Genomic DNA, 25,380 nt, shown 5'->3' with positions numbered 1-25,380 from the left:
ATCACTTTTGCCATCTCATCTGCCATTATTGAATATATGTAATACTTTTTGGTCAGGAACTGCCGGTGATTCCCTCGCTTATCATCGGGGTCGGCTATGGACCACTAGAGACGAAGATCATGATGCAATCCCGGGAAACTGCGCTGAAAACCACCACGGAGGCTAGTGGTATGGAGGCTGTTTGCACTCCAGCCTGAATGGCCTATATCATGAACAGTTCCGCCCTGACCCGACTGACGGAGTGATATGGGCAGCCTGGAAAGGATATAACTATTCTCTTAAAACGACTGAGATGAAATTAAGACCCGTGCATTTCTGAGTTGTGATGACAGTTTCTTCATAGCCAAATAGCTATTGGTGTAAGTATCACTCAGTATCAACCAAATGAAAACGACAGTTACCTTTTTTTCGATGAACGCTGGTAACATTTTTCTTATGTATTATTGCTATCATGACGACGTACGGCCGATTTTCTCTAGTGTTACTCTGCATTGAAACAAAGTACAAAATGTTTTTCTCACTTGAGAGGTCTTTCGTGTGATTGCATTTTTCAGAAGCATCAAAATCTCGGCCAGTAACCATTTTTAAAAAACAATCTTTCAGTCTTTTTGGTCACATCTTGTAGGACCGCGATGATGAAAATTGAACTTACGACTCTTTAATAATCAACAAATCAGAAGGCGTGCGTTTCTATGATAAACTGGGAACACTTTGTGTACATACGTGATGCTACCCACTCCTTCTTCCCCTCCCCTCCCCCCCCCTTTTGCATTAGGCTGATATAGTCTATCTTAGGCTCACAGTTAACGGAAATGACCAAAAGGGTGGGCGTCCGAAATAAAGGTGGAAGTAAGGCCAGGGATAAATCACGAAGCCGTTTCCTTAACAACCACAGACGCTATTAATCGTTTTCCTGCTCTTTCGTTGGCTTCCACTGACTGAGGGCCTGTAACAAGGAGAGCTGATCTCACGCCGCGGCTCTTACTCTACTCCCGGTACAGGCTAACTGACGTGGCTGCTGTTCTTTTCAACTTCGCCGGGATCGATTGACTTAAGAAGACCTTTATTAGGATTTCTGTTGCCAATTGGGGCCTTTTGAAAAATCATCAAGATGTTAATTTCCCTTCATCTTGGAGGAATAACAGTGTTAAACCGAAAAAAAATAATGGGTAACAAACAACAAAGCTTAAGAGTAATAGATGAAGGCAGCCTTGGAACCAACAACTTAAATGATTCCATGAGTCATGTGAATGGATGAGAATGAATGGTGGGGGATTTTGTAAAAACATCTTGCAACATGAAAATCTCGCGAATTTTAGGTTTTGAAAAATTTGCGGAATGTTTTCGAACGGCAAAAACAAGCTTATGCCAAAGTAAAAGGAAAAAGACAGAAAAAAGGAATGAATGAACAAACGAAAGAATGAATAAATGACTGAATGAATGAATGAGAACTTCGTCTCTGAACCAAGTGTCAAGGCGTATTCTTCGGAAGCTCTCGAAGAATCCATCTGCGAATCGTCTTCATTGCATTTAACTCCCTTCTCAGTTGAACTTGAAGCTGAAAATCTACATATTTCAATTGTTATTTTTTTCCTTCTCCATGTTTCGTTGCAAGAACCGGACGATCGAAGAAATTGGTTCCCAGCGAAATTTCTAAGATTTCAAACGGCAAGAATTTGTTTTCACATAACACACACACGGTCACATACACAATGAATCACCTATTCGCTGAATAAACTCCCGCAAAAGTTTCACCCTCCACGTGTTAAGAGTATTTAGACACCGCGTCCGTTGCAAATCGCGAAATCCTTTCAGGTCCAGTCATGTTTTAAATATCGATGTGCCACCAAAAACAGAAAAAAAGAATCAAAATCCAAGAGACAATGACAATATAACTCAAACAAAAAATAGCTACCATGTAATTTTAAATATTGAATCATTTTTCACACTAGTTCGCAAATAGACTTTGCCATGCACAGTATATCAATATTTCTTGCGAGCCGGCAGATTTTTGAATGGAAAATATCTTTAATTAACTTTCCGTCTTAGCTTAAAACTGCAAAAGATGGCACTTAAGTAATAAAAGACTCACACGAGTACTGGTTTCCTTTTTACGATATGGGCATTTAGCTAGCTACCAAACCACAACACAAAGGGAAATTATGACAGAGTCTCGATCTTCAAATAAAAAATATAAGTTTTATTTCGGGCTGATTTCGCACCCCTTAAAGATATTACACAATTCGTATTTTAATACATCACAATCTCGGAGTCGTGGCTCCGATATTTAATGTTCGTTAGAAACCTTTCGCTTTTTTATCCTTATAAACTTACAGTATGCAACTCTAACAACATAAATATAACGTATGGTTTGAGCTATGAAACAGAAGTAAGACCCATTACTTGTCTTGAAGCTTGCAAATCATTCGAATCGTGTTGTGGATCGGGTTTCTTTTCGCGCCATAGATATTTCTCTCCTCGAAGTTTCCAAACTGTTTCAATAAAATGACGGCGAACCGTAATCGGGTCATACTCATGGCGCCCGTGAGTGTTCTGGCATCCTTCACGGCTACAGCCACACGGAAAACTATCTCGATCGACTTGACAATTTATTCCATTTAAATAACAACTGCATGAGTCGGGCTCACAGAAGTCTTTACACGAACATCCGCAAATTTGCCGAGAATACCTAATTTGCATACAGTCAATAGCTTCTTGTTTGTTGATTTTCTTTACGCCGGCCGCTTTCAAAATGTCTTTGCGATCTTTTTGAGAAATGGGCATAAAACTGTGTTCATCGTCGCTGTCCACACTATCATAGGAATCTTCTGTATCACTTTCGCTCTGATCTTCTTCGGATATCAGAGTTCTTTCGACAAAACTGTGTTTATGTTTCATCCCAAGCGTTGTTCCACCGTTCGAAGGCACACACGTATAGCCTTGTGTACGAGGAAAATGGAATACTGTTCTGTCGCTGAAACGGACACGTCGATTTCGTTTCGCACTTTGATATTCCTCGACATTTCCCAAACTGTCAGCGCTGTCAGAACTAGTTGTACTCAAAGAATCTTCTTCTTCCAGTTTCCTCTTCGACATTTTCGCCCTGTCCTGTTTTTAAGGCTTAGCCCCGGTAAATTACCAAAACGATCGAAAATTCACAGTGGCAACTTGATTTTTTATGCGAATTGACAGCTTCCCAACAGGTGCAAAGCTACCATTGAGCGGGAAGTATTATTGGACAGTGGATGCATTGTTTTAAAGGAGCCGTCAATGAAAAGAATGGCTGATAACTCTCATTCATTATTTATTCCCGATTGGATAAGACTTCTAACACCTATTTCCTATTGGCTGGGAGAACAAACAATTTTCATCACTGAAGACGGGAGGCGAAAGCTCCTGCCACGTCTCCAGACCACGTGTTTATCTTGCGAAACTGTAACAACTTCAGGTCGAGGCGCGTTTCACTCGTGTGGGAAAACCATGATCAGTGTTATGTAAAATTTATATGTTATGTTGAAAGAATAAAAACATTAGCTGTAACATGTGGCAAGCTATAACTGAATTAGCCGACTGAATATGCATGGAAGGTCACCCCAAATATAAATTCAATAGAATATTCCACCAGCATAAAAGATAAAACCGTACCTGTAAGTCGAAAGCAAGTACAAAATTTATTTTCTCTATTTTCTAACTGACAGTTTGACACCTTTTATAGGAGGTTCGACCAAAGTGTGATTCAACAAGTTTCAAACCTGGTTTCGCACATAACTTTCCCTGAGTTGACCTCAAGTATCATTTGTCTTTTAGCACCTTTTAGTCACGGGCTACATCGATTCCATGATCCAAGATAACGATTTTCCTTTCATGTCTGCGACAAAAGAAAATTGTGGTTTTTGGAAAGGGCTCAAGATTTGAAGTCGTGCATCAAACAATCCTTGAATTTAGCTCAGCCTGGAAGAAGAATTTAATAAGGACAATAAAATAATGCACGCATCCTCACGGCCGACAATTCACTGTTATTCCAAGCCTTTGCGATAAAAAGAATGATTAGAGAAATGATACATAGCGACGGGTTAATGAAAAGGTATGCTGAAGATGACTAAAATTACAAAGTTACTTGTAAAAAGAAAACTCTAGCCGGATTGATTTGGTTTATGTTTGGAGTTTTTGAAATCCCCTTTAGAACACATTTCCGTTTAGAGTTCGGCCGACTTACCAAATATAGGTCGCTTTGTTATGGTGTCAGCTTATACGACATGAGAATGTTTCAGGATTTCCATTGTAACATTTTCCCATTCTGTTCTTCTTTCTTATACAGGGAAGACCTTTGAAATCATACAAGAGGTCTTACCAAGTCCAAGCCCCAGACTTCCGTTTAAACTTCTCGCAATGTGATTGGATGAACGATGGAACTTTCGATCCGTCAACGTAAACAAACCTTCGTTACGTATTCACTTTCTACTTAAATTCCGCCATACCTGTTGACTTCTCCTCATTTAACAGTCTTACTAATTTTCTACGAGCAAAGATACACAGTAAATCATGTCTGGACGCGGAAAAGGTAAAGCTAAGGGTACCAAATCGAAAACACGTTCTTCTAGAGCGGGTTTACAGTTTCCGGTCGGCAGAATTCATCGTTTGTTGAGGAAGGGAAATTACGCTGAGCGTGTCGGCGCAGGTGCCCCAGTTTACATGGCCGCTGTTTTGGAATACCTCTCAGCTGAAATACTGGAACTCGCTGGCAATGCAGCTAGAGATAACAAGAAGTCTAGAATTATACCACGCCATCTTCAGCTCGCTGTTCGCAACGACGAGGAACTGAACAAGTTGCTTGCCGGTGTAACCATCGCTCAAGGAGGTGTATTACCGAACATTCAAGCGGTGCTGTTGCCAAAGAAGACCGAAAAAGGAGGAAAAGCCCCTCACTAAACCTTATACATTTGCTTGGAAAGCTAACAAGTTACCTAATAGAGCCGTTGAGATGGAGAAAGTTTAAAAGGCCTGTTGAAAGTGGTTTAAATTCCAAGACTAAAATTTATTTTCCCCAATCACATATGAACGAAAAAAGATAATTATTTTTTTTAATTGATCAGCAAAATAGAGTGTATCAGGGTAGGATTTCCGCGATTCCGTATAGTTACTTACCCTCTTGTCATGTCATAAGCATACGGATTTTGGATGAAGAAAACATTGTCTTCGGCGAAAACAGTGATTTCCCTTGAGACAAGGGCTTTGTTTCATAATAGTAGAATACTGAAATCTTTCCCATTTCATGAAGAGAACGCTCAAATTGTGGCACTCTTCAGTTCCTAGGAATTCTTTAGTTGCCACCACAGTTAAGAATTACATATCTGTTGGTTATGACAAGTTCATTATACGCAATCCAAACAGTAATGGAGGTTGTGTTTTATTTTCCGGCATCGATGTCAAACCCAACTATGTCAAGGTGACCGACAACTTACAAAGGCGAAGTTATTTACTCTAATAAATTCTCTGTATCGTCTTTCACTGTTGGTCTTCTGCTTTCACAAGTAATCCAGAAGAAGGGTATCCTCAATTTTCTGACTTTTAAAGACAATAATTTAGCAAATTCTTGGAAAATTCCTCTGAATAGTGCATATATGAGGAATTGAATCAATACGAGTTTTCTTTAATGAAGTGACGAGTTCCACTTAGCCATAAAAACAACATAATCTTCTGAGATTTTGCTTCCAATAAGGGTCACAGGTAAGGGGTACTCAGACTTCAAATTGACAAAAGGCAAAAATCATGTAACTATTTTTCTTAGTTCTTTTTTATAGAGTCCAGGGCTATTTGCAAAGCACTTCCTAAGCATTAATACCTTAAGGAGAAACAGGATTTTGGTCATTCTTAGAGTTTCAAAGAGTAGAAGCTTACCCACACAGGTTGTTGTCCATAATTTGCTATATGAAGTATAAAAAAAGAAACTTTGGTAACCGCAGTCCAATTAGTTGTGTTAAGCAGGATTTGCAAGAGAGAAAACTGTAAGAGGAGAGAGCTGATCACAAAGAATATTATTGAGAACTATACAAATTGGTTTGTGATTTTAATCAATTGCACATACTCAACATCAACATGTGATACAATATTACTCCATTCAGCAAACAGTTTCAACCCACATAACTTGGCAGTGCTGTATGTGGAGCAGTATTTAACTGGTTGTTTCAATACCAAAGTGTTCTTTCAATGTCACTGTGAATATGAAATATTTATGAAAGAGTTACCTACTGTGAGAAATTCTTGTTTATTACAATTAATGCAGACATTCAGTTCAAACATCCAATCCAAAAATAATTTAGGCATTACATCTGCAGTTACAAAAATTAAATTTTTAATGGTATAAATTTTATAGTCCCTACTTGAGGAAATAGTTCAGGGAATGAATTAAGAATATGCTCAGTTTCAGTATTTCAAATTAATTATAGTAACTCAACCAATGAATTCTATGACAAACTCAAAATTCCTATCTGAAGATAAACATTCCCATATTAGCTTTTGCAGGAGGTACTCAATGTAGTTCAGTACAAGTGACAGACTGGAAATTTCTGACTTCCTGCAAAGCAACCCTCTGATCAGTGTGGCAGTTGTCCTATTCCAACAAACATGACTCTCTCTCCCAAGGGCAAAAAATTGAGGACACTGCCTGTAAAAAAAAAGCCAACTGCCAAACCTTTTTTTAGAAAAGGGGCTACCCTGGATGCAAAACTGACCATAACATACAACAAAGCCACTTCATTCCACAAACTAAGCCAGTGTTGTTGAGAAATTCAAGTCCCCATTGTTTGATGTCACTTCTTCAATCAATTTTGAGGAGGCCTGGTTCTGATTGTCCTTCGAGTCTGTTCATTGACATCTCAACTCTCATTAATGGTAACTATACGTTTTCTTACAACGACAACAATGAGAGTTTGTGAATATCAGATCAATTTTACAAGGTGATCATTTCCTTAATTCTCCTGGCATTTACTGATGATGACCTCCCTTTAAAATGGGGAGAAACTGGGTGCACATCATTATTGGGGCAAAGGTTATTTAAATGCAAAAGGAAAAAATTTAAGGGTAGGACTGTCACAATAAAGTTTGTCTCCTTTTTACTATCAGCTCTATGGCTTTTCTCAAAGAACAAGTAAGGTTCAGCTTGATTTGCATCTGAACAAAGCTACAAGAAAATCGTTGGGATCACATTTCAAAATTTTCAATTCCTCCTCATATTTAAAAGAAAACAAACTAACACCCAAAGCTATCTCCATAATTCAAGTATTTTAAGTATAAAGAGGCTATGCAAAGTAAGAATTTGCATCGTGTATAGGGTGAAAAAGTAGGATATCACATCCACAATTCCTAATTTGAAGCAAACCACAATAGGATCAGCTCCAGCTATAACCAAAATCCCACGACTAAAATGCCAGAGAAGATTGTGTACTAAGGACAAGCCTGGGTTCTTAATAAAATCAATGGCTCTTCTGGTTTCATTGAAGCGTAATTTTGAGAGGTTAAAATATTTTTGCACTTTTCACCCCTCAACTGACTTCTAACTTTACAAAATGGATCTCAAAATGTCTTCTCCCTTCATCCAAGATGACGATTAAGAGTATGGTACACTGCTACTTCTGATTTTGGTTATATTTTATCTTTGCTTTATTTCTGAAAGACATTCTGAAAAGAATTGTGTGTTTTCATAGGATCTGACCCAGACTTAAATACATTTCTTCCAGTCTAGCTCAAGGAATATGCATCTAACTTGGTCTGCCTGGAAAATCCAAGAAATGTTTCACAAATTAGGAGTTTTTCTGCAACTGAAATAGGAATTATTGTTATGATCACTGTAAAATAAAGTTGGCTTAAGATAAAGAATTTATTAAGTTTAGTAATAGAATGTACATTCTGCCTAGGAAAGGAGAAAAAAACTCCTACTTGGCAACATGTCTAAAAATTCAGAAAAAACATTCTTTGAAATATATCAACAGGCCTAACTGAAAATCTGAACGAAAAAGATCATGGTAATCCATTTTATATACAATACATTGAGGAATTCATCACAAATGCAGTTTTCATTGACATTGGATAATTATTTATTACCTGCATTCACCTCCATAAATTAACACCTACCCTAATAATATAATTAATATTAAAAAATAACTCCTTGGGAACCCCTCAATTGCTTGTTGCTCAATTACTATATTCATTTAAACAAAGCAACCAAACAGATTTCCAATAATTCAAACACACTTGTGTGTAAATTTGATTGCTACACAAAATATCTTAGAAAATGTACAATTGGCATATGTCATTTTACGTCAAAAGCATTCCCCCTCTGCTTCTTCTATTGGATCTGACGATTCATTCAACTCCTGCAAGTCAAAGAACAAAGAACATTTCAGTTTGGAAAAGAAGAAAGTGAGTGTAATCCTTGTTTACCTTCACATTGCAGTCATTTTAAATGGTCACTGAACTAATGAAAATTTGTCTTAAATCATGTGCATGATTTCAAAATCAAGTTAACATGACCTTAGTCAGTACAATTCTCTCAGGGCCGTTATTCAAATACTGTAAGGAATTAAATTCATCCACACAATTTAATTGGTTACTTCAGACAAGCCTTGAGATCTAATTGGTTGATTTGTTTTTAGTCTTGCTTTCTCATTAGCTGCAACTACAAGCAAAAACTGGTGAAATACACAAACAAATTGCACTTCTGAGAGACAAACAGTTTGTAAGGATTACTACTGATTTCAATATGGATTTAATTAAATGTAAATTGCACCGTATAAAATGTATCCTGCAAGTATCCAATTAAAGTGCTGAAAAAGACAAAATTAAATACATACATATATACATTGTAAACATCAACACTACATTTGACATTAATAACCTTGACGAGCAGTACCTCAAAAGAGCACTGAGGTTCCTTCTCCCCATCAGATTTCAAATCTTTATGAAGTTCTTCAGATGTGTCACCTGTATTTGTGACGTCTTGAGATTGTAAATCTAACCTCCTTTCCTCCTCTTCAAATTCAAATGCTGTACTTTCAGAATCTGTATCAAATACGGTTCCAGAGGATGATGACTCTTCTAATGTTTTCTGATGTAAGTCCTCCAACAGTTCAGTGTTATTAAAAGTTTCAGTTTTATTTTCTTCATTTATGCTAACTTCATCGGCTCTGTTTTCCCCTTCATCATCAGGTGTAAGATTTTCAAGTTCGCAATCTTCTTCAAGGGCACAGCTTACTTCCTGTAAATCAGCCTGAGCAGTATCCAAACTTGTCGTTTGACCCTCATTAGTAAGATCCAATGCATCTTCCTCCACCCCAGCAAAGTACCTGACATCCCTGTCTGGATCATATTGAAGCCTCTGCAGAGCAGAAAGAATGGTCTCTTTGCCCTCTGCATCATTCTCTTTGAACAGTTCTAAGATGCACAGAAAAAAAAAATGGAGAGACTGTAACTAATCATGCAGAGTGATGCTTATACCATGCTAAAAAAAAGGAATGCATGATCACAACTGTACTACATCACAAAGTTCCAGGGATGTTGCATTTTCATAATAAAATTTAATCTGTTGGTGGCAGTGCATTTGAAAGGAAGGTATCACTTTCCATATTAAGTAAATTTAATAAGATTGAGTGAATATATAAAATAAGTAGAGTAGGCTACAACCAACAATTGAAATTGCAACATCCTTTCATTTTGAAAATTCAGCTTCTCAGATGTAAAAGCTATAAAAAAAAAAGAGAATCCTGTCAAAACAGCCAAATACTTCTGCATACATTGGTATGTGACTGGCCAGTTTGGTATATTTTAGCCTAAAAAGATAATAATAATAATAATAATAATAATAATAATAATAATAATAATAATAATTTATTTCTTATAGAGCGCTATTTACAATGACAGATCAACAGCGCTTTACAATTAATGTACTAACCCACTCATCCCACCCCAGGGGAGGACATCCATTGCACAGTAATCTCGTGCGTGGGAAATTAGCATCTCCTACCCCTAACCCTACTGAAGACAGGACCCCTAGTTATTCGTCCCTATCCGAGAAGACTAGAATATCTAACCATTTCTTGATGTTATAGAAAGGTAGCATATTCTTCTCAATTATTTTAAGACCTTGAGTGTTGGTCCAGCCGGGGCTTGAACCCTCGACCTTGCACACAACAGTCCAGCACTCTATCCATTGAGCTAACCTCTGAAATTTGAAAGTTTTTTGGTTGCCAAATTACAATGTATTACCAGAATATGTATTCTAAGGTAAATGTTGCAGTTCCAAAGGGTTGTATAAAAAATCAAATCCAAAATTTGGCATTTATGTCATTTAACCAAGGTTCCTTTTAGATTGAAATGGAAAGGGAGAACTTGAATTTGGGTTGTGCCTACACAGAATAAGGTGTCAACTTAAGATGGGGTTGCTTGATACAGTATTCACTGGAATTCCCAAAAATTCAGTCATCTCAAACTGCAAAAATTTGTTTCCATTAAGCACAAAAAGTTGTGCATCATAAAAATATACATTAAGCTTCTAAAACAATTTCAGGGCAACATGGTATGCATTTAAAATCATTACAATAAATGCACTGTACCTAAGACTGTAACACTCTGTGACAAAGTCCTGGCTAAACTGAGTCGAACATTGGGTACAGGATCCGTTAGGAGATACAACAAACTTGGTAAAAACTCTTTGGAGAACTGTTCCCCGGTTTCAACATTTTCTTCCAGTAAATTTTGGCAGAGTTGTGCATACCTGTGAAATAACAACAACGCATTAAGTTAAGTCTGGAACTTTTCCTCCATCTACTAACCACCTATACCACCAAGGGCAGTTTCCCCCCTTAATTCAAATGACAGCTCACTGCATGTAGGAATAATATCAATCCTTGGAAACCTTCATCTACAAGTACAATGTAGAATCAAATTTTAAGTGGGTCCTACAGATACATTTCTGCAGAAACTCCTTATCTATTAAATTTTATTTTATTTTTTGTTTTCTTGTAGGTACAAGTGGATGTCATAAAAACAAGAAAAAGAGAAAATCACTGAGCACCTCCACACACATACAGGATGACAGCTTTGAAGATTTAAATGAATAAGAAATTTAACCCCAAAGGCTAGCCTATTTGCAGTTTTATTATGTACTGCAAGCACATGTGCTTTTAATGTACACAGGCACATATTTGGGATGAGCCAAAAGTCTTGCTTTGGTCAGAAAAATGTGTCTACTATTTGTCCCTCTAGTATCAATCAACTGAAAGTCTAATATATAGATTTAGCCAAGCCTAGAAGCGGAGCTCCCAAGTTTGTAATATTAATGATAACATAAAAGATGTGCATTTGCCAAGACTCACCCGAGTCACCCCTCCCTTCAATTTGATAGTCTCCCCTACCCTACCCGTGCAATCTGAAGGCATGTACGCACGCTCGGTCAGTCATGTGACAACCAAACAAAGAGGTTGACCATATTCCATGGGTATGGGGCTCTGCCCCACGTGCACTTTGCACGCATGGGAGCCCCACTACTAAACCAAACAGAGGGAACTTTTAATGAAGAACTCACGCTTGTCTCCTTGTCCATTGTGGGCTATGTGCAAATTTATTGATGATGTCACACACAAACTTGTGAGCCGGACCATCTTCAGTGCAGCTATGCAGCCTTTGAAGTAAAATACCAATCTGAAATGGGTCATCAAAAATCAGTATTATTTCACATAAGATTAGAGTACAGCAGCTTTACAATCAACAATAACCTACATGTACATCAGATACAACTTTCCGTAAGCAACAAACCAATCCTGTTTCGTGTAACATGCATCTGCCTCAATGAATAAAGAGTCTTAGGTTAGGCTGTCGACTAAAATCAGTAGTCAGCGAAAACCCCTAGTTAGTCTGCCTTTTCAAGCCAGCTTCTTTGCCCTCATTTTACCCCGAGCACTGGATAAAATCTGAACTTAAATCAAGGCTGTGCTCTAAAAAAAATAAGGGAGCCCAGTGCTCTCAACTGTGAAATCCAGGGTGCCCAGCATAATTATGCTTTTTATGAAAAAACTAAGATTCCTGAGTCGGCCAAGAGCAAAAGTTAGGCACCAGGGGCCACCAGGCACTTCTAGACCACAGCTCTGTTGAATAAAACAAAAGAATACCACACTCACCAGTTTAAATGCTATCGTTCTGACATCGGCCACTCTGTCTGTGGCAAGTGAAATGGCAATAGGACAAATATACTGCAAAACTTGTTTGGGTTCATATATCTCACATAGAGACATAAGTTGCCTAAAAGGAAATCAAACAGTTTAACCCTTTCTACCCAAACATCAGTATGCATATTCTCCATACTGTTCTCTATACATTTTCTTAAGTGCCAACGGAGAGAATTTGTTTAACAATCAAAAATTTTTTTGGTAGGTGACCTATTCCTTTATTCTGTTGACCATAATGTTTGAGTTTAGTGACTCTGGATTCTTAGTTACTCTTGCGATTGCATATTAAATTTAGTTTTCCTTGACAATGGTGCCAAGATGTCGCCGAAACGTGGGACTTTTATGGTTAGTTTTTGGCTGTATAGATAATGTTTGAATCAGGGATATTGTTGTAAAGAGAAATTAGAAGCTAGTCACTCTGAGGGTTTAAGGATTAAGAGACTTCCTCTTTCAAGAAAATCAACACATTAACGGAATAGGGCCTAAAGTTTTTTGTTGACCTCTGTGTGCCTTCTTTTTTTATATTTTTAATATCTGGCCATTCTCAGCTAAACTGGACTAGATCATTCACAAGTAGTGAATGGAGTTGAACTTAGGTCAAACTTGATGGGAAAAGACATGTCAACATGTTTGTTATTTGAAAATCCACAAGGTAATTCAAAACTTTGTGTTTTGCTTCTATGTCTAGACTTTAACACATTCTTTCTTTACAAACAAGGAACTTTGCCATTTGTTACAAAATGGAGAACTTACTCAGCAAGCTCAAAACGAAACCGCCAGTTTCTGTTATTATCTGTTGTGAGAAAGTCTGTTAGCATGGGAAGATAGTCACCGCTTACATCAGATGGAAGAAGCTGCAATGAAAGAAGAGAATAAGCATTTACTGGGGCATTAGATGTGCTCCAAAAATAATCCCAAGTATCTCAGGTGTTGTCTTGAAGTCCTGTTGGGCAGCCTGTGCACACACTTAACCCTTTTGCTCCCAAGAGTGATCAAAGAGGAATTTCTCCTTAAATCATCAATAAATTTACAAAGTCAAAGTGATGAGAAGATAGAAAAAGACCAACAAAGGGATAATAATTGATTCATAACTAAGGACCTGTATGTCAGACAGTGCATCAGAAATGAAAAATAACCTTTGCCTTGAAAGACCTGGTGGATTGTCTGTCATGTAAGTAAAAAAAGTCCCAATTTGAAACCTGCTTAAACAATCAATTATATGTAGAGTCAACTTACCTTGATGAAGTCTGCTAAATGTTTCAGTACACCTATTCTCACCTGTAAAAAAATTAAAGGGGATACAGAATTAAGAAATGCATTTGCCAAATCAAAGCCTTCTTATATTTGTTTGGGGCATATCTTAAAGAATTTAATTTCCTCAGATCACATAATTGTACAAAAATTGGGTTGTATGTCACATGAGGTGAATGAATAATCAGATGCAAAGTAAAAAGGAAATGAAGACAAAAAATTCTGTCAATGCCTCTCACCTCATCCAAATCCTTAAGGAAACTGTTAAAAGTAGGTACTAACTCAATGCGTGTGATTTCACTTCCAAGAACTAAGGCTAGTTCATGGATGGAAAATGCTAATGTTCTTCGAACTTTCCACTGCAAAACACAAATTTCATATCAAGAATTAAGATAAGAATTCCAGGCAAAAGACACCCCTAAAAAGACAATAACCTGAAAACAAGGAAGAAAAACCAGGCTATTTGTGGTAAAATTTAATACTTATTGCTTGGAATTTTTCTTGAATCCTACCTGCATATCTGCAATAAGCATTTCAAACGTATCTCTCAGACATGGCCAGTTTTTACGTCCCAGTGTAAGTGTCACTGCTGGTAAACTGAAAGCACAGTGCCGCACTATCTCTGTGTCAATAGTTTGAGCTTTGGCTGGTTCAGTCATGGATATATAGTGATCAAGGAGAGTTTGAGGAATAACATGCTAAAACAAAGTACAGTAAAATTACAATCAGCATAGAGGTTTAGAAAAAAAATCCACAAAAGTAATGTGAAGTGAAACATTCAATTAATGGACACTTGTTAAACTCTTATCCAGAAGTTTAAACAGCAAATAATTTCACTCTCAACTATCCACATTTGAATGACACAAATTCTACAAAGATTTTTACCTGTGGATGGTTAAAAAAGAGAAACTATTATCCTTACAAAAAAGACAAATTGCAGAAAAGAAACCAGGAAAATTTAGGCTTTGATGGAATCAGAACCTGCGCCTTTCTAATAAAATTTCAACACTACCACCAAATGAAGCAACAAGTCACATGTCAGGAGTGATGCAAATTTTAGTGGGATCTTATTCCCGTGAAGGAACCTGAACACAGGCTGCACTCTTTCATAAAAACAACTAAATTCAACCAGGAAAATCTTAATCATATTGAAGGAGAAAAAGTAAGAGACTCTTCAAGAAAACTCATGTCATGGTAATCATTTTAAATGTTACACCAGAAACATACATGTACCATTGATTACTGTTGGCCATTTAAAACTAATTCTAACCTCCAACAACAAATTTTGCTGGCAGAATCAGTTCAGTAAGACACAATATTTTGAGAGTTGTACCTGCACAGGTGGAGCAGTTATATGATCGGCAATAAGAAGGTCATCATCAAATGAAGATGTGTGAGCTAAATTAAGCTTCCTGTAATCATCGTAATCAAACCTCCCAATACCATGATCCATATGAAAATCATCAGTGAGAGAATAGAGAGGAATACCATCTTCCTCATCACTGTCATCATCACCATGCATAAAAGCCAACCTTGGATGATGACGATGATGTTGGTCAAAGGTGTTGCTATGACACTGCGTCTCCAGCAAGCCACTTGTTTCTCCTTCATGCAGTGCATTAGCTCCAGGTTTCAAGTCTAATTTATCACTTGCAGTTTTAACATTTTCAACAGTTGCAACATCTAAATCTTCAGCATCTAATTCAACTTGAGGTAAAGGAGTCCTCCAATAGAGAAATGAATCAAAGTACTTATCGTCAACCTCATCAAGATCTGTGGTCATGTGCTTGTCACAATTTCTTGATTCTTTAGAACATGTTTGAGTAACAACATCCCTGTTTTGTGTGTCATGTGATTGTTTCTGTAGATCTTGATCATTTGACATGATTTCAGGAGGGGAAATATAACCAGAATCTGTAGTGCGAGCCTCAGGTGATGACTGTCGTTCAGTTTGATGCTTGTTTCCTTCACGAGATTCTTCCGAAAGAGTCGCACTGGAACAAATCACATTGTTATTTCTACAGCAAATACACTATTAAGTGTTGTACAGCTATTTGTAGATCAACATATGGGTTGTTTCAACTTGAAAGTGAAGATTTTTCATTTCAGTAAAGGATAAAAAGAATGAAATGTAATCGAAAGATTACTCTAAATATTACCTGCTACAATGTCTATATTCATGAGTTCACTTCAATTTTCTTACAAAGATAAAAAGAACACCCCTGTCCACGTATGAATTATTTCAAACTCAAAGTACTTCAACTGCAGAGTAAATATTTTGCGTCTTACTCTTCATTAGATTCACCACTGGTAGTTTCACTGGCAGTTGGTTCTCCCTCTGTTTTAGTTGGGGAAGGAGGAGGGGTTTCCAGCTCTCTCTCGGATAAAGCAGTCAAAACACCATCCTCGTTTATGTAAAAACCACTGTCAGCTGGGTCTGCAAATGTGGAAATAAATGGTCCCAGACTTTGATATGCTGCCATTTGAACCTAGAACAAACAAAGCAATTATGATTGTTGATTTTAACTTAGAAGCATTGTAGGAGAGAAAGGGCCAAAGTACATGGATATCTGCATGTACTCAGGTGAAAATTTCAGACGCATCAGAAAGTGCGGGGAAAGCATTCGAAAAGAGTGTGGATGATTGTTAATCTTCCATACTCCTTTTTAAACAATGCTTTCAAATACATGTTGAAGCTTTGATAAGGAAAACTTTCTCTCACATACTAACTTTAAAGCCTTGACACAGTTGACAGTGATTTTTTTAACTAAAAGACCCTGACTTTTAAACACAGGCCCCCCCAAGGAGCACCTAAGTACCAAAACCCTATATATACTGCATGAAAGTCAGCTAGACTATAAAATCAAAACCAAATCAACAACACAAAAGGTAATGGTCATTCATGATGATGGCATGTACATACCCATCTTGACTTGTCACAGAGCAAACCAACGAAGAACTGAGAGAGCTCTGTTTTCCTGGTTTCTGCTAGGCTTGCACTTGACACACTCATATAACATTCAGCACATGCCTTTATTTATAAAGGAATGCAAATGTAAGCAGCTGGTTTGATGTCAGAATTGATTTTAACTCTGTTGTTAGATTATAGCTGTACATGTAACTTTTAAGTGTGCAGCTTTAGTACTCAAAAGAAGAAAGTGAGCTAGGAAAAAACAGGTTAAAAGAAAATCTATTTTTATTGGAAATCCCTAACCAAGAATGATTATCATGTGCAGTGCCTGAAACAAGAGAAAAAAAAGATACACCTGCACATTGTAACTAGTTCTATTTCAATATCATAAACTTGGTGAGAAACTCGCCTTTCTAACACCCCAAACTCCATCTTGACACAGTTTGAAGAAGACTGGAAGCTGAAATGGAAACAAACACCAGTTGGAGTATTGCATGGTGAAGAATAAGTTGAGGGATGTGTAAGAGCTGGATATTCAATCAATAATTACAGCTGAAGCTCCCCTCAGAGTGTTGCAATGAAAATAAATTTGACAAACACAGTTGCTTACCATTCTCTCCCTGGTCACATCTGGCCCTAGAACACTGCACATCTCACCAAAGTTTGATGCACAAACCTAAAGTAGGAATTTTTAGAGAAAGCACAATCATGAGAATGATAAAGAGAATGCACAGGAGAATGCACCAGTGCAGTGCTTTGAATGTTATCTCTCAGTTTGCCTGTAGCAGCCTTCTCCTTTTGCTCATGATACCTTCAATCACAAAGTTGCCTCTTGATTAATGTGACTACTATTTTTAAAGATAGTCTAACAAGGAAGCAACACTATGCTAGAGTTAAAACAACTGTACACAGACTTCTCTTGTCAAGAAAAGAACAGCGACATAAAAACTGCATTACCAAGCAAGATGATGAAATTATCAACCCCAAAAAGAAACTAAAGGGATCATCCCCATCCTAACTGATGTTGTGTAATTAAACTTGTTAGGAAATTTATTCATCTATTCTTTAGTCTATTTATACCTTTCGCAATGGCCACACATGCAATGCTGAATCAACAACATTGCTTGAAACAGTAATGAAAGTTTTCCCCACTTGTTAATAACAATATCTTTTAAACATTTCTTCCTAGTGTTGCACAACTATTGTAATTAGCACCTCAACACTTGCACCTTCGTTACATGTAATACCATATCTGCACCTGCACCCGTATCTATCTGTGGACAAGCTCATTAAAAGTGCAGTTTTGAACACGATAAGTAACGGTCAACACTAGCATACCTTCCTGACATGGAACAGAGGATCAGAACAAAGAAGTTCAAATCTTGGTAAAAAGTATCTCTCTGTGATGTCTCTTCCAACAAGCGGAGCCATCTTACTCATCAACTGATAAATAAAAACACACACACAAACAATAAACTTTGTCACATCTTACAATGTAAAACAGTTTTATTATACTTCAAATCCATCAACTCTTTTATCACATGAAATCTTTAGAAAAAAGCAGCTTTAACTCTAAATGAATTATTAGTCAGATGAAAGTTAAAGAGACCAAATTCCAACTATCAGAATGGCCTGAAGTATCTCCAAATTAGAGTTAGTGGAGAATTTCCATAACATTTGAGTTTCAATATAAAACTTTAAAACTTTAAAAACTCAGTTAATGCCCTTCCTTTGTGCAGCTCGATAAAAATGAAACTTACAGCCACTGCTTCAGATCTGAAGTCATCATTGCTCTCCCCTGCTGTCAGCTGAAGAAGAACAGGACAAACCTGTTCCTCAACATCCTCTGAAAAAGAAATTTCCTTTCAGATATTAGAATTACATATATGTATGTGACCACAGACACATTTCAAAATCTACTTATCTGACTTACATGGTGAGAGGTCTAAAGGAGCTGATAGCTACTTACTATTGGCATATCACCAGAAAATACGTCCTTGTTAAAACTGATTTTGATCTGGATACAGTGTGCTGAAACATTACCACTTTGCACTTTGAAAATAGCTAAAAATTTGCAGGTGTAATGCTCCAGTTCCCTGAACCACACGAGTTCTTGCTCCAGGACATGACCATTAATATACTACAGCTAGGCTAAATTAAATATATGGTGACAATAACAAGTACTCACATGCCAGGCACTGTGAGCAAAGTTACTGTGACATATGAGCAAAAGCAAATACTAACGATGTTAACCAGCATGTTATATAACCAACAGGTTACATTTGTCAATGCATTATTCACTGTATCTGTTGTCTAGATTAATTTATCTGGCTTTACCTGTAATGAAACCTAAGTTAATTGTTTTTTTTTTATTAGGTTTCCCTTGCCATGTATCTGCTTTACTTTCTTTACCAATTGTTGAAATCATACAATGTAAGTCAAACCATCAGGTATATGGTAAATAATATTTTATACATCTAGTAAGAGTTGACTGAATTGTTTACCAGTAGAAACTGGAACAGCAACCTAAAGAAACAAGTAATTCAAAAGCAATTTTAAACAAATTAGGAGAAAATGATTTAATAACAAGATTCACTTTCACCTCTTTCCACAACTTCCTGTTCCAACAGAACCAGTAGTGCCGCTTGACTTGTTTTACGAACCTGAATATCAAAAACAAAGCAATATCAACTTTCATGCTTTACAAAAAAAAAATCACAAGTCCACAGACAATGTAGCACACTTTAATCAGTTGCAAGAGGCTAAACAGAATAACAGTGAAGCTAAATTCCAGCCAATTTTAAGCAGCGTCTGACAGAGGAAGAAACAAAAAGTAATTTGACTAGCATTTCCTCTCATTTAAAGAGATTGCTTCAGAATAAATTTAAACAATTGTAGAGTATCTCAGAAATTAGTATTAATGCCAGGGAATCCAACTTCTGCTAACAAACATAAAAGAAGCAAGAAAAACTGAAAAAGGAATAGCAAGGTTTAGGATGACAAGTATTACCAAAGAATGCCAATGAAGCACTTGAAAATATTAAAGCTACATTTTCCTTGAGTCATTACTTTACATACAAAGGTCACTTCACTTCACAGCTCCAACCTCATCTGACAAACTGTTTGTATATGAACATACATTTTATACTTTGACTTTTAAGGTAATTAAACTCTTTTACCATCTCTACTTCTGAAAAGGTAATGTTCACTTAAGAAGTCTTCCTTCTTCTACTCAAATTCAGATATCCAGATATTCATAAAACAATCAATATCACAGCATTTGCTTCAGGGTTGTACATGTAGCTAAGAAATTAAGCCACCCACTGAAATTTTAACTGAGGCAGCTCAAAAGTGGTGAACAATTTATAAGTGTGTAACCTCTGAAGTGCCCATTGAGCTTTACCAAGGGATCACCAGCCTAAAATCTAGCCAGTGATTGCTCCTTTTTCATCTGGCAAACTTCTCCAGCAGCCGGCACTTAGCGACAACACTGTTGCTTTAGCAATGATTCTTTACAGTATTATCAAAAGTCAAGAGAATGGAAATGGAATTTACTTTGAATTTTATCTACCTGATTGTTCGAATCAGTCAAAAACCGCAGCACAATGAATAAAATGTACTGCGGTACAGCTTCCATCATTGAGTGATGCTCGTAACAGTATACAGCGACATGTGGTACTTGCTCCATCAGCTCCACTCTAACAGATGGCTCTGAAATATAAAATGATGGTCAAGTCTTGGAGTTTAGCCCTGTGTCCTTCACATATAGCAATTGCCAGTCCAGTATAGAGTTGCTCCCAAATAATTTCCTGAGTCTCTGACACAGTTTGCCCATACTTTTGTTTAATCTTTGACAGAGAGGGACACTTTACATAGTAGTGAAGTGTCTTGCAACAACACAACTGATTGTGTACACTCATGTTCACTTAACCAACATACTTATGTACACTTTTTCACATTTGCACAGGGATTTCTACAAATTTTTCCATGTCGCACTGAAGAAATAGATGGCTGTGCAGTAAGGCAAAATCCAAACAAAACAGCCTGCTTGCAGCCTTGACAAATGTGGCCGTAGAGGTCAAAGATATGCCACCAGTTAAAGGCTTTTCTTCATGCCACTCTACAATCTCCCATTAAGAATATCTCTCAACAAGCAAGCATTTGTTTTTATGTAGAAATCTAGGAAAGATTTCTGGATAACCCAATGCTATTCTTAGACAAAGCTATAGTCCCAAGGGCAATATATTTTTTCTTTATCCAAGAACTGTATGCATAATCAAATAAATGAGGCTGTACATAAATCTTGCCCAAATCTGTATATGGAATGCATAGCAGCTAGTTCACAGCTGCAGTCATATCAAGTTGGATAATTGAAGCATTCAATAACATGACCATCAAAAAATCCTCAGACAAACTTATTTTGTAACAATTTCATACTATAACAACTCAACTGATTGGTCTTAGTGAGTAAAACATTACAAATAAATCACGATCTTCCTAGTAAATGCCCAAATTATAGAAACACTAAGATAGTATCTTCTAAAAGTATACTTGGCTTATCTACTTAGACCACAACCAACATTTACATTACCTACAAGTACACACATTTGTGAGAACTAGGTAGCATAGGTAACAATATTTTGGCTGTGTACTAATTCTTTTATTAGTCTGGGGTCTTCCCAGGCGAAGCTACTCCTTGCACACATGCACTGATGTACTGTACGTTACCGATAAAGACACACGGATTTTTAAATAATTCTTATCTTAAAATCAAATGATCGTGAGTTTTAAGAAGCTATGGTTTTCTTTCTAATCAACTGACCCTTTTACAAGAATAAAAAAGTAATTCATTGGCGGGATTAACATAAACATTGCCTCTATGTCCGGTGGTAAAACTTCAAATAAGACAAGACGAACAACCGGGACGAAAAAATACATGCTCTACTTCTACAGCCTGCTGTACAGCTGGGTAATAGCTGATTTAAACATGATCTACAGATTCAGCAAACAACATTATTTTCTACCCTTTTTTTTCCCTCCAAATATCACAAAATTTGTGCGGCCTTACCCGCTGCGATAAAGAGTTCAAAATTATACACCGCAAATATATGGACTCCGCTGAGATGGGCAAAAATAAATGATTCTTCCAAGTTCAAATAGGATTAAAAAATTAATTGGAAGAATTTTTCCGGATACTTAACTTTCAAAGATTTCTACTTCAAATATTGGTAGATTACGCTAAACTCACTCGCAGTTACGTATGAAGGCCTTACCAATGTCGTCCGATAGGCGAACCATCAGTCTCAACACATGATAAACTTCTTCCTTTGCCTTGCTCGCTCTCAAAGCGTCCTGACAACATCTAGCTGCCATTTGTCTACAAAGAAATTATTGCAAATAAAATATTTGTTCGGGGAGGGATCATAAAAAACGTCAAAGTGTAACGAGAAGACGTGGTTCTTGCTCACACGTGCAAGCAGATCAGAGCGGATGCATCCATGAACTTTCCCAAACTCACCGATTTACAATTATGTCGCTCAACATAAACCTTTCCATTCTAATGATGGGACCCATTGGTTCTTCAGCGGAAGCATAACAATGTAAAGACGTCTCGTCTTGATCCATCTCGTATCCTTCTGCGAAATCGAGATATTGAGTAATACGTTACTTTTGAAGCGTGAAACTGACAAAAACCGATGCGTTGTAGAAAACGAATGTCGTTTATCCGAGGAGATTCAAAACAAAACGTACCATCTTCTTGGTCCTCTTCTTCTGGACCATCAGTGCTCTCTATATGAAATCGTATATCTGAAAAGAAACCAATAATGAGTGCTGAAATGGGACGAATACCTCATCGGAATTCACAACCTACCCGCCATCTTGAGCGGCCACTAAACTTTCTTCTAAACATGGCTTCCAGTCACGTGACTGACAAGTCAGAACCAGGCCACCCCTGCTGAGTTGTCCGGCTACAAGTAGTCATGCTGACATAACCATTTGCTTACGTGGGTCATATGCTCAATTTCCGGTACCATATATTGAATTTGGCCAAATCACATATTTTGCTTTGCAGCCATGTTTTCTTAGAGTTTCTGGGCTGGGAAAGTAAAGGAAGAAAAAGAAAGAAGAAAAAGGCGGGTTTGGCTTAGTTAGGGACACGTCGGTTTTCTTCTTTCGCACCTTGGACTGAAAGTACGAAAGAGAATCTTCGCAATCGAGATGAAGCTCTATAAATTTCCTTTTAATAAAACTGATTATATCTGCGAGGATAGGTAACTATGCTGCGAGGTCCTTAAACTCCTCATAGATGTACTGGCAATGCCGTGGGTTGCATCGACAAAACCGTAAGATTCTCTCGCTAACCCCTGACTCCACGCGTGCCATGGAGGCAAGCTATGCCACAGGTAGCCCAAGCTCTCTTTGCATATTTATAACGATTTGTATGGGATTTTCTACAAGATATCCACAGAGATAGTTAAAAGTGAAAATATTAAATGAAAATGGCTTACCTTGTTCCATACGTGTGTTGTTTGCTCCTGGTGTCGTTATTTTACCGATTTCACTTGATTTAAGCGGTTTTTTTTAATCCTGGTTTTCTTAAATCAAGTGAAATCGGTAAAATAACGACACCAGGAGCAAACAACACACGTATGGAACAAGGTAAGCCATTTTTATTTAATATTTTCACTTTTAAATATCTCTATGGAGATCTTGTAGAAAATCCCATACAACTCCTTATAAATATGCAAATTGTGTTCCTTGTGTGGTTCTCAAAGAGAGCTTGGGCTGCCTGTGGCTACGCAATTAATAATTTTTTGGGCTAAACCTCCACCGATGAATTCTCATAAACTACCACGCACTACTTATAGTCACTTAGATATCGCAAGAAGATTTTCGGAAGTACTTTATTCACTTTGAATATTTCTGTAAATTCATTAAATGAGCGCAAGAACTTGAGCAAAACGTCAATCACCTTTCATTTCGATTAAGTCTGGCCAACGTTTATCGCGACCGCGGTTAAACTCATCCGTCGATATCGCCTCGAGACGTTTAATTATAGGAACAGTCCGTGAGGTTAAGGCTGAAGGCACTTACGCTGAAAAAAAAAAAAAAGGAATGATTTAAGAAAAGCAAACTGACACAATCAAGGGAGCAATCTCCGCGAAGTAAGTCAAGTAAACCAAGATCTGAGATAGACTTTGTTTGAACTAAAGGCCCTGGGTGTGTATAATCATTATGACAACTATTGTTATCACTTGTTCATGTAAGAAGACCAGCCAATACTGAGTTCATTGTCACGATAACCCGTGGTATGGCTAAACCAAAATAAATCGTGCTTCAAAATTTCGTCTTCTGGTAGCATGGCGGCAATTCTACCGATGTGAAAGGGAAAAAGTCACTCACGTGCAACCAGTCTAAACACATCACGTGATGAAATATGCTGAAGCTGGCACTGATTCTGCGATCTGATTGGCTACGCTACCCGTCATCCATTCCGTGGTAGGAAGCTAGTAAGATCAGTGGCTTACCAGTGTAAACAAATTGAAATAAAAAAGCGAGTTTGTGTCACTATTATGATAGTAAAATTTTGAACACCTAGATTCATTCTTTAAAAATTTGATTGCGCGCTTTCCTTTCCAACATGAGATGATTAATTCGGGCATCAACCCCCTTCAACTATCACGCAACAGAAATCTCGGGCTCAAAACTTTACATGAAAAACAACGAAATGATAGTTTACGATGGTAGAGCGTTTCGTTATTGCTGCAAATGAAGAGGCAGACACTTGTGTTCATAATAGCGTACAAAAGACGACTTAAACGACAAACATTCCACACTGTAAAATCCATTGTGGCTTTTCGTTCGGATTCAATTCTAATAAGAGTAATTCAAGCGTAAGTGAAATATTTTGTTAAAGATGTCCTTGGACATCCTTTGTTTGCTTTTCAAAAGAGAATGTCTTCGAATAGAAGTCTGAGATTATTTTCGCGACAAATGGAGGCCTTTCCTTTTTATAATTTATATCGTACACAACCACGATTTGGGTAAGTTTTACGTTGGCAAACTCATTTGAGCCTAAAAAAATTATCTTCCTTTTATGATTGCTTGCTAAATAAGAGAAGGGTATAGCTCCCTCAGGTTTTTCCCATAGCTAACATGTTTGTAAACTTTACTGTTATGAAGAGTATCAAAATATATCAAAACCGCCTCCTGGTTAGCTCAATTTGTTAGAGCGCCGGACGGTGGTGTGCGAGGGGTCGAGGGTTCGAGCCGCGGCCGGACCAATACTCATGGTCTTAAAATAACTGAGGAGAATTTGCTACCTTTCTAGAACATCAATGAAATGGATAGATATTCTAGTCTTCTCGGATAAGCACGAAGAATTGGAGGTCCGGTCTCCTGCAGGGTTAGGGTTAGGAGACGTTAATTTCCCACGCACGAGATTACTGTGTGATGGATGTCCTACCCTGGGGTGGGATGTGTGGGAGGAAAAGGTGAGATCATTACATGGACTAAAAGCGGCTACCAGAGGCGCCTGATAATGCTGACGTCCGATCTCAACCTTAGTAACACTGCAGACCTTAGCAATTCAGCCAATGCTGCTATTAAGGTATCAAATCATTCACCTTCACTTTCACTTTCAATATTCTTTTAAACTAGGGTACCTAAAATATGGCAACTGCACATTCTGTTGATAGTGATGGCGTAGTTTAAGCAGTGATCAATCTCCCTGCGCGTTCCGAGACTTTATCGAGAAACATATCTCTGAAGTTATTTTCTGCGGGAGAGGAAGTATAAAAGAAAGTATAGGAAGTATAGAAAACAGCGCGCTCACAGAAGAAAAACATCGCCTTTTGTAACACAAATTCTTCCGGCTTTGCCAAACCTCAAGGGGGAGATGACAAAACGCGGAGCCCTACTCAATGGAGTACCCTATGGAGTACCTTAATGGAGTACCCCTAAAAGTCATGTATTCTCTTCTTTCACATCCCCATAATC

The 25,380-nt window shown here is 37.5% G+C and overlaps 3 protein-coding genes and 1 pseudogene across 6 annotated transcripts in view; 2 read left to right on the top strand and 2 right to left on the bottom strand.

The window, feature by feature from the left end:
• Window positions 1-602, top strand: part of LOC111341553 (ryncolin-1 pseudogene) — a 2,490-nt pseudogene extending 1,888 nt beyond the window's left edge. Inside the window, exon 3 of the transcript XR_015998262.1 lies at window positions 57-602. The product of XR_015998262.1 is annotated as a ryncolin-1 pseudogene (transcript). The remainder of the gene's footprint in view (window positions 1-56) is intronic.
• A 1,577-nt stretch (window positions 603-2,179) lies between these two features.
• On the bottom strand, window positions 2,180-4,369 carry LOC111341550 (cysteine/serine-rich nuclear protein 3). 2 transcript variants are annotated; one of them, XM_022948536.2, is made up of 2 exons: window positions 4,217-4,369; window positions 2,180-3,951 (listed from the first exon to the last, which is right to left on the bottom strand). In XM_022948536.2, exon 2 carries the CDS (start codon window positions 3,094-3,096, stop codon window positions 2,377-2,379), a length of 720 nt encoding a protein of 239 aa, XP_022804271.1. In that variant the 5' UTR covers window positions 3,097-3,951; window positions 4,217-4,369; the 3' UTR covers window positions 2,180-2,376. The 2 variants fall into 2 exon arrangements, with proteins under 2 accessions (XP_022804271.1, XP_022804272.1); XM_022948537.2 differs by having other exon boundaries at window positions 2,180-3,868; window positions 4,217-4,364.
• Window positions 4,325-5,503, top strand: LOC111341551 (histone H2A). The gene has a single exon (XM_022948538.2). It carries the CDS (start codon window positions 4,543-4,545, stop codon window positions 4,927-4,929), a length of 387 nt encoding a protein of 128 aa, XP_022804273.2. The 5' UTR covers window positions 4,325-4,542; the 3' UTR covers window positions 4,930-5,503.
• A 547-nt stretch (window positions 5,504-6,050) lies between these two features.
• On the bottom strand, window positions 6,051-22,320 carry LOC111341548 (serine/threonine-protein phosphatase 4 regulatory subunit 1). Of its 2 annotated transcripts, none has more exons than XM_088752610.1 (22): window positions 22,253-22,320; window positions 22,132-22,188; window positions 21,899-22,016; window positions 21,654-21,757; window positions 19,952-20,091; window positions 18,983-19,043; window positions 18,141-18,226; window positions 17,719-17,823; window positions 16,991-17,056; window positions 16,790-16,840; window positions 16,393-16,500; window positions 15,759-15,958; window positions 14,803-15,463; window positions 13,982-14,167; window positions 13,709-13,828; window positions 13,455-13,496; window positions 12,972-13,072; window positions 12,171-12,291; window positions 11,579-11,694; window positions 10,608-10,768; window positions 8,894-9,429; window positions 6,051-8,372 (listed from the first exon to the last, which is right to left on the bottom strand). In XM_088752610.1, exons 1-22 carry the CDS (start codon window positions 22,257-22,259, stop codon window positions 8,319-8,321), a joined length of 3,201 nt encoding a protein of 1,066 aa, XP_088608736.1. In that variant the 5' UTR covers window positions 22,260-22,320; the 3' UTR covers window positions 6,051-8,318. The 2 variants fall into 2 exon arrangements, with proteins under 2 accessions (XP_088608736.1, XP_022804267.2); XM_022948532.2 differs by having other exon boundaries at window positions 8,909-9,429.
• Window positions 22,321-25,380: the final 3,060 nt, after the last annotated feature.

The sequence above is a fragment of the Stylophora pistillata genome, chromosome 3 (genome assembly GCF_964205215.1).
Source record: "Stylophora pistillata chromosome 3, jaStyPist1.2, whole genome shotgun sequence".
Lineage (NCBI taxonomy): Eukaryota > Metazoa > Cnidaria > Anthozoa > Scleractinia > Pocilloporidae > Stylophora > Stylophora pistillata.
Note: the sequence above shows the minus strand (reverse complement) of the source record. Positions and strands in the feature narration are given on the sequence as shown.

What these genes read in the sequence shown, in the direction of transcription:
- LOC111341550 (XM_022948536.2), bottom strand. Translation starts at nt 3,096, where the DNA reads ATGTCGAAGAGGAAACTGGAAGAAGAAGATTCTTTGAGTACAACTAGT.
- LOC111341551 (XM_022948538.2), top strand. Translation starts at nt 4,543, where the DNA reads ATGTCTGGACGCGGAAAAGGTAAAGCTAAGGGTACCAAATCGAAAACA.
- LOC111341548 (XM_088752610.1), bottom strand. An exon ending in TAACTGCTCCACCTGTGCAG is followed by an intron (nt 14,168 to 14,802) that starts GTACAACTCTCA and finishes ACTTTGTTTTAG; the next exon opens with CATGTTATTCCTCAAACTCT. An exon ending in GAACGATAGCATTTAAACTG is followed by an intron (nt 11,695 to 12,170) that starts GTGAGTGTGGTA and finishes GACCCATTTCAG; the next exon opens with ATTGGTATTTTACTTCAAAG.